We start from the raw sequence: 9,353 nt of genomic DNA on the forward strand, positions 1-9,353 counted from the left end.
TATAAAATAATAAGTACATTGACCACAAGTCATTCTCTTTGGTACATAGTCTGATGTTTCAAACACAGGAACTAAATACAACAACAACAACAACAACAACTACCCAGTAAACTCCCACCAAAGACACAGGAACTAAATATAAAACTTATTTCATTTTCAATTTTAATGTGAAATATTATATGCAAACAGATACTCCTTTTCAACCTCAACTTCAACCAAATATTGTCCAAACACTAAGCACATTTTATATATTACTACCAGATAATTTTCCACAATCCGAATTTTTACGAAATCAATCTCTCATCACATTCTTTCATTGATTTACTCCCTTGTTGGGATTAGGAGACGAATAGTAATTCGATTTTTCATCATCGTACTTGAAGTCCAATCATTATTCCAAAGAGCGAAGAAAAATTTGCAGATTCTAACGATCCTGTCAATTGATGAACCTAAGAAAAGTAGTGCATAATGCTTTGAAGTATTTGAGTAATTAAGGTAAAGGGGGAAAAAACCCAACAGTTCACCCAATTGATACAATCTGGTAGCAATTCGGAAATGTAAGATCCAATTGAAGAGAGTTTGTTACAACTTACAACAAGTGAAGGTAAAATTATTTAGCCGGTGTAGACATGGACGCCAATGGCAAGGAGGAAGATAGTGATGAGGCCAAAATAAATAATGGTATGGACCAAAATGGAGGCGCCGCTAGTTTGCATGTTCCCAAATTCAACCACTTTTCCACGGCCGGGAAGCTGGAATAATAGGCCCGGAGTTAACAGCACAAACAGCACCACTGCTATCAACACTGGGCCCCAGTCCGCCATTGCTCCTCACACAATTAACTTGTCGGTTTGAGCAGATGAAATGAATGGAAAATAGGGGTGACTGATGACAGCCAAAGATCTAGAAAAAGTGGCCCAAAAGTGACAGATCTCAATTTATTTGAAATACAACTTTTTATTGCTTCGTGGGTGGGAAAGGGAAAATTGGAAAGTATGTGAGGGTGTGGCTCATAATTACCTTTTAGCTATACGCATTTAGTAAAATTAAAAGTGTTTATAAGTTAAATGCTTGTAGGTCAAAAATAAGCCAAAAGTCATAAGTTAGTCTCCCTCAACTTATCAAATTTCAGCTTATAAGCACTTTAAGTTTAATCAAAATATTTACTATTCTATTCCTAAAATACTTCTTTTTAAAACAAAATTCTTCGTATACCCAGTTCTTCAACTGCATATTATTAATTTCAACACTTTTATCCAAACACGTAACTGCTTATTTTTTAAATCAGTTTCAGCACTTAAAAATACTTTTCAGCACCTAATGTTTATCAGCTACTCTAAATCAGCGAAGCCAAACGGGCTCCAGTATTGATATTATGGTAATGAATGAAGCTTCGACACTTCACTACATTTGAGGAAGGCTTATGACTTATTAAGTAAACTAGGCATCAATTCCAAGTAAAGGTGTTTAACGGGTGGGACGGGTCGGTACGGGCTGAGAAAAAAGATAACCAACCAGTTTTTAATCCGGGCCGGTTATTAGTTTTTCAAACTGGGCTTAACAGGTCCGGGTCCACCCGGTAAAAAAGAAACTGGAACGATTATGGGTTCAAGGGGCAAGGCCGGTCCGGGTTATTGTTATTTTTTTTTTTTTTTGTATTTTGTATAACTATCGTAATTTATATTAATATAAAGTAAAAATATAAAACAAAAAAACAATCTTATAAAAAGAGTTTGAATAAAAGGATGCAAAGACTTTAAAATTCTTATATTTGAAATTTTGAACATTTCATTAAGAATGTAAGATAATAGAATACAATGAAGATGGAAAAAATTTGCACTTATAATTTGCAAGTTTTTATTTTAAACTTACAAATTAAAATTTACATTTAACAACAACTAAATTAACAAAAAAAGAGTAAAACTAAATTTTCATTGCATAATAATACTTCAAATTAATCTAACTAACTAAAATATTAAGCATAAATACATCTAATAATTTTAAAATAACATAAATTGTCTCAAATCAACTTAAATACGAATTTCTGGAGGACGCTCAAGATAACTCTTTATATGCCTCCTTAAACAGTCTGTGCCCACTCACTTTAGACGAAGATTTAAGACTAGACCATAGTTCTTGCACTTTACTTTGTGAACTTCTTCATTTTCTTCTACCACCTCAAAGTGTTCCCAAATATATGAGCGCACTCTAGAAGTACAGGGCATGATTTAGCTTGAATTGAGAATTTAAGTTTGAGAAATGAGAGATGAGTGAAGAAATAAAAAAAGATGGGGATGTATTTATAGTTTAAAGGGCTAAATTAATAATTGCTAAAAGTGTTATTTTAAAAAAAAAAATTGCCCAAAAAAGAGCTATTCTTGCAATCAACCCGTTGGGCAACGGCCAAATTTGAAGCTAATCGTTGCCAGCGGTCATATCCCTTTAAAAAATAAAAATAAAAAATAAAAAATTCAGAAAATAGCCGTTGAACCGGTCCGGGCAGGGCCGGTTAACCGGTTCAACAGTATTTTTCATTGATCAGGTTTTGACTGATCCGGTTAATCGAATTATTTTTATACGAATCAACCCCCTAACCCCCTAAACCCCCTAACCCAGCCCACCCGGCCCTCTAACTACCGATTCGGGCCGGTTCGGGTTACAATTGATCTGGGCCGGTCCGAAAACGGGTCAACCCGACCCGTTAAACAGGTATAATTCCAAGGGACATGGGCGGTCAATTTAATTGAAATGAGAATAATGGGAGATTATAATTTAGACCCAAATAAAGATAAAAAGGTTTAGATAAGATGTATTGTATTTAGTAGATTTATCAAGATGACACAAATATTCTCCATAAATATTTATTCATATTCCATGTTGTACTAAACTATATCGATGTTATACTTTTCATGAATATAAAATTATATATATTAATTAATTATGATTAAATGTTGTAGGTAAATGCTTATAGCGGCAGGTAAAAACCACCATTATTACAATATTTTTTTTAGTGTGATTCAAAAATTGGATTAGAAGCTTGAGGTTTTAATAAAAAAAATTAGATACATTAGCTATTTCAAGAACCAATTTGAAATTGGATATTGAATTTTGGCTTATTATCTTCGGGCTATGACTTTACAAAGTTATATATATATAGATTATATGTGAAATGTACTTATGTACTTATGTGTAATTCTCTCAAATATAAATGGTGGTCTTCAAGATGTTCATCTAAATTTGCTGAAAGAGAAAACAACATAAAAAAGAATTTGTACTACAAGATTAAGAGCATGTTGGGTCAAGCTTCTAAAAACTAATTGATTTTGAAAGCATTTGTTCAAAAAAAGCTTTTCAAAGAAATACATTTGAAGAGAAGAGCTAAATCCTATTGTCAGGGTGCCATGCCTCCAAGGGAAATGGTTATATCATTGTTTGTCTATACACGGTATTATTTTTATGAATATTTCTAGCAAAAAACTAATTTTTAAATCAGAATTTATTCATATTTAGGACCTAGTTCGTTTGAACTTAAATATATTTATAGTTATTTAAATGGATTATTAAAATATAATTTTTAAAAATTAATACTAGTTACTTTACAGAATCTTGTCTCTGTAAGTAAAAAAAGAATTATTCTGATTTTAGAAAATACATTTTAAAAAACTTATTATTCTGATTTTAGAAGACATATTTAAAAAAACTTTCTTATTAAATCTAGTTTAAAAACTCAAACCAACAAATTCATAGGGAAGTGAGTGGCACCTTGACAATACGTCATATATAGGCGATTCTAAAATTTAAGGTTTGTGAATTTATCATGGACACAATTTATTGTATCGAATCGAACTCCCCACTAATCTTATAGAATGATATCAAACTCCCACATTCAAACTAACAAAGCCTTTGATCTTTGTTCACTACCTATTTTAAGTGATTTTTTTCGCTCTTTTCACATGTATTAAAGAATTCACCTTTTAGCATTAATTAACAATGAAATTGACCATATTAAAATTTAATTTTCTTATTAAAAATATAACAAACTATTCCTACGCTCTTTACTTTAATGGCAACTTTTGAAAGAAAAAGTTAATTCTTTCTTAATATCTTGAAAAAAACAAATATTATGGATCGTAAAAAAGTAGACGGAAGGGAATAAGATATTACACATAAAGCATCTTATTCCAGACATCTATAGAAATCAAACCAACCATGGATGGTGTTAAACTCAAAAACAAAAAAGTGTACCACTTAAAATGCACAAAGCGTAAATTTTTCAGCAGACAACCTAAATTTAAACTGTCATATTGAATAGAATTTCCCTTGTTTGAGCAGACAAGAAACAAACAACAAAAAAATGAAAAGGCAGAGGTAGAACATTACAATAACGGTACAAAATCCAATAAATCCCACCCAGAATACCTGAACCTATTAATTAACAATATCTTTCAAACAAAAGAGTGTACATGGGAAACCAGGAGCTAGCCAAAGCGAATGCGAATACGAAACGCCAAAATGAGGATGGTAAAGAAGACGAAGAAAAGTAGGGTGTGGAGGAGAATGGCTTTCCCATTCGTAGCGAAACTGCTGAATTCGACATGACGCTGATTCCCCGGAAGCTGAAATAATAGTCCAGGCGAGAGAAGTACGAACAGAAGATAACCTATAATAATTGGTGCCCAATCTAACATTTTTCTTATTCTTGTCGATCTTCCTTTAAGTTAATACAATCTCCTCCTTTAATTTATTTGCAGTTGCAGGGCAATGTAAAGAAGATTATTGGGTACTGTTTCCATTTACTCTCTGCTTGCAGCTACTTAAATTGTTTGTTCATGAAATTATATTCCATGCTTGTTCTTCAAGAGAAGTATAAGCATGCATGCCAAAGTCTTAGGATGGAGGGCAAAGCATCTTACCTTTGTCATCTTTTGTTTGTGTAACACTGAATATATGCCACTAATTACATGGCCTAAAAATACGATAAAGCTAGTATTGTTGTGCACAAATTCCAAGTCTATTGAATTTACGCATACAATTTCATAATTCACACTACATCACTTAAAGGATTCAAATTTCTCACTAATACCTCCCTACCTCCTATTCACCTATCACCGCTCAAAAAAGAATAGAGAAGAAAAATGGAAACTAAAGGAATCTGACCTCAAGTTATTTCATATACTCCTACAAGTAAAGTATCCAATAGAGCTGTTAAAACGGGTAGCCAGCCCAGCCAAGCCCAGGCCTCACAGGTCATGGAATTTGATGGGCTAGGAGAGGCCGACCCGACTTTTAAAAGGTGGCATTTGCATTTATACCCGCTTTTTGGATCATGTTTTAACTTATGCCCACTTTATCAAAAAAATTGCAAGTGTTACCACTTTTTCGCGTAACTTCAGTATACGGGGCTGAAGTAGCAAAGGCAATCACGCAAAACTTCAGCATTCTAGTAGACGGGTCTGAAGTAGCAAGTGTGCTAAACCAAGTGTGCTGAAGTTTTTGTTTGTAATTGTTGAACTTAAGCATAGTAGCTGAAGTTTTGTTCTTTATTTGCTGAAGTTTTTGTTTGTAATTGTTAAACTTAACTCAAAGGCAGCTCAATAAAAAATGCTTTTCCGGACCATCCTACTCTGGAGTTTGTCTTTCATAAAGACAATTGCATTACAGTCCCTTGTGCTTGATATCGTTGTTGCTAATGCTCGTGGCAACAATGATTTTTGTGATTCCCACATTCTTCTTTTCCTCATTCTATGTAGACGGGCCTGAAGTAGCAAGTGTGTTAAACCAAGTGTGCTGAAGTTTTTGTTTGTAATTGTTGAACTTAAGCATAGTAGCTGAAGTTTTGTTCTTTATTTGCTGAAATTTTTGTTTGTAATTGTTGAACTTAACTCAAAGGCAGCTCAACAAAAAATGCTTTTCCGGACCATCCTACTCTGGAGTTTGTCTTTCATAAAGACAATTGCATTACAGTCCCTTGTGCTTGATATTGTTGTCGCTAATGCTCGTGGCAACAATGATTTCTGTGATTTCCACATTCTTCTTTTCCTCATTCTATGTATTAACTTTGGCCAAACGAAGGTGGACATATTTCTATATCAGCAGCAAGAGTTAGGACTATATTGGTGAGGGGCAACAAGATGATTCCCCCATCAAACTAGATAAAGGAAGCTGAAGCACGATATATGCTAACAAGATATATAGCTCGTCCAAAACCAACATGCTCTTTGGCGCATTCTCTTCTTTTTTATTTATTAGTTTTGTCATTAAGCTTTTTCAAAAATTTCAGCAGAAGATGCTGAAGTTATTTAGTTCATTTATAAAAACTTCAGTAGAAGATGCTGAAGTTATTTAGTTCTTTTGTAAAAAATTTAGCACTAAAAGCTGAAGTTTTTTTGTCCTGGATTCATTAGTTTTGTCATAAAGCTTTTTCAAAAACTTCAGCAGAAGATGCTGAATTTATTTAGTTCATTTGTAAAAACTTCAGCATTATATAAGCTGAAGTTTTTGAAAAAGCTTTCTAACATACTATATAAATAATCAGATTGCCAACAGTATCTAATCATAAATTTTGGAAACAATAAACGTGAAAAGAACAGAATTATCATTGTCTACTAACTTACGTATGTGGAAATATTCACAAATTATTGTCTACTAACTTACGTAATTATTTATAATTTATTTTTAAATAATATGATAAACATATTTATGACAATCATCCCATGAACTGAAGTTTCATAGCAGCACCAACAACAGCAGCAGAAGAAGAAGAAGAAGAAGAAGAAGAAGAAGAAGAAAGAGGAGGAGGAGGAGGAGAAGGAGGAAGAAAAAGGGGGCTGGAATTATTTAAAAAGTTGGTACAAGTTAAAACTTTTAAAAAAAAATGGGTATAGGTTAAATGGGGGCGACCAAATAGGGCGCCCCGTGCAATTTTTTACCTTTCAAAAGGCCCTTAAAACAGCTAGCCTAACTCACCCCTAAGCGAGTAGCGGGCTAGGACGAACAAACTCTCATCTTTTTCAATTTTTATTTTTTGTAAGATATTTTTTCAATCTATATTTGAACCTGAAATTCTGCAAAATTTGTTAACACTTCTAATTATATAACACTCCCTCCGTTCTAATTTATGTGAATTTGTTTGATTGGGCACGGAGTTTAAGAAAAATTGAAGACTTTTGAAATTCGTGGTCCTAAACAAGTCAAAAAGGGGTCAAAATATTTGTGTGGTTATAAATGCTTCTCATTAAGGGTGTAAGTTTAAGCTAAATTGTTACCAAATTTAGAAAGGGGTCATTCTTTTTGGAACAGGCCAAGAAGGAAATAGGTTCACATAAATTGGAACAGAGAGAGTATGCAAGTAAGTAAAAATTGCAAAATCATAAATTTATGCAGCTTACCGAGGACATGATCCTTGATAGGAGGGTATGGAGGTCGAAAATTAGAGTAGAAGCCTAGAAGGTTAGTAGGATGTTCAACATATTCTCTTTTCATACCTATGCATCATGAATCTCATAGTTTCTTATACACATATCTCTATTATCGGCTGTCTTTTATGGTTTGGTCATCTTATTATCATGTTGTTTTTACTGTTTCTTTTTACTTGGTTTCCCATTCATGTATTTCTTTTCAATTGTATTATGACTATGCTTTCTCTGAGTCAAGGGTCTCTCGGAATAAGCCTCTCTACTTTCACAAGGTGGGTGTATGGTATGTGTACACACTATATGTCACGACCTGAAATTTTCACCATCGGGATCGTGATGGTGCATAACATTTCACTTGCTAGGCAAGCCAATGTTAGAATAGTTTTAAGCCATTTTTAACAAATCAACTTAACCAATGCCAATTAAATAGAAATAAAGTGCGAAAATTCATAACAATCGTAATATCTAAATACAACCCCGAATCTGGTATCACAAGTGTACGAGCTACTAGAATAATACAGATAAAGGTCTGAATGAAAGTAAAATGTCTGAATGAAAGTAAAGTTGTCTGAAAGAAAATACACAGTTAAGATAAAGTAGAAGGGGACTTCAGGGTTGCGAACGCCAAGCAGTTGTACCTCAAGTCTCCATCCAATAGTCAACCCGAGCAATCTACTAACCGTTGCTAGGATTGACTCTAAAATCTGCACAAGAGATGTAGAGTGTAGTATGAGTACAACAGCCGACCCCAAGTACTCTATAAGTGTCGAGCCTAACCTCGATGAAATAATGACGAGGCTAAGGCGGGTCACTTACAATAACCTGCACGCGCGCAACTCGGTCCCACCGTACAAACACGATCCTCTCTTATTCCACCATATAAATATTAATAGTAAATATATGTTGCGGCGCGTAACCCGATCCCACCATACAATCAGAGTCGATATCATAAGCCTCTCATATTTCACCATATCAATCTTCCTTTATTTTATCTATTGCTGTGCGCAACCCGATCACACCGTACCAATATAAATCCTCCCTTATTCCACTTGTTGCGGTGTGCAACCCAATCCATAAATAAATCAATAAATGCAATCAATTTAACAACTCAAATCACAAGAACCTCTACGATTAACGAATATGAAAGCTACCAATTAAGAAAGAACCTTGTACCAAATCAAGAAAGGCTACAATTAATACTGAGCAACAAGATAAGTCAAATATATGATAGTCAAAGGATACAAGTAAGACAATTAAGGAAAGTAGAAATTAATCATGGAAGCATGGAAGAAATTAACATTTTTAATGCGAGGATAATAAATGACAAGTAGCAAGTTAAGATATGAAGCAATTAAAGCATGTAACAGTTAAGACATAGAATAAAATAATCAATGAAATACGAAAAAGCATGGAAACAAGTATTTTGATGGCGGATATACACTCGTCACCTCGCACATACGCCGCTACACATGTAATTCACATGACACATAACTCAAGGGTTCCTAATTCCCTCAAATCAAGGTTAGACCCAACACCTACCTCACTCCGCAATCAACTTAAAATTCAACCACGGTCTTGCCTTTCGAACACGCCTCCAAACCAACCAAATCTAGCAAATTATTGACCAAACGATGCAAAATAGACTTTAGAAACTATTTACAAATGAAAGAGGTTCAATTTAGATCATTATTGAAAAATTCAACAAACCCCGGTCTCGCTTGGTCAAATCCCAAGATTCTGACCAAAATCCGATTATCCATTCACCCCCGAGCCCGGTTATGTGATTTATTTCATAATTCGACCTCAATTTGAGGTCTATATTTATAAAAATTCCTAATTCGACCCAAATCCCTAATTTCTACCATGAAAATCCTAGATTTAATATTGAAAACTTATGAAATGTAATGGGTAATTGAAAAGAAATAGATTAAAGTTGCT

At 33.8% G+C, this 9,353-nt stretch overlaps 1 protein-coding gene across 1 annotated transcript; it reads right to left on the reverse strand.

Annotated features, from left to right (window-relative positions):
- Positions 1 to 462: 462 nt before the first annotated feature.
- Positions 463 to 961, reverse strand: LOC104229393 (uncharacterized). The gene has a single exon (XM_009782040.2). It carries the CDS (start codon positions 822 to 824, stop codon positions 615 to 617), a length of 210 nt encoding a protein of 69 aa, XP_009780342.1. The 5' UTR covers positions 825 to 961; the 3' UTR covers positions 463 to 614.
- Positions 962 to 9,353: the final 8,392 nt, after the last annotated feature.

Source organism: Nicotiana sylvestris, chromosome 6, assembly GCF_000393655.2.
Source record: "Nicotiana sylvestris chromosome 6, ASM39365v2, whole genome shotgun sequence".
Classification (NCBI taxonomy): Eukaryota; Viridiplantae; Streptophyta; class Magnoliopsida; order Solanales; family Solanaceae; genus Nicotiana; species Nicotiana sylvestris.

Coding starts and splice junctions, on each gene's coding strand:
- LOC104229393 (XM_009782040.2), bottom strand. CDS start 824: ATGGCGGACTGGGGCCCAGTGTTGATAGCAGTGGTGCTGTTTGTGCTG.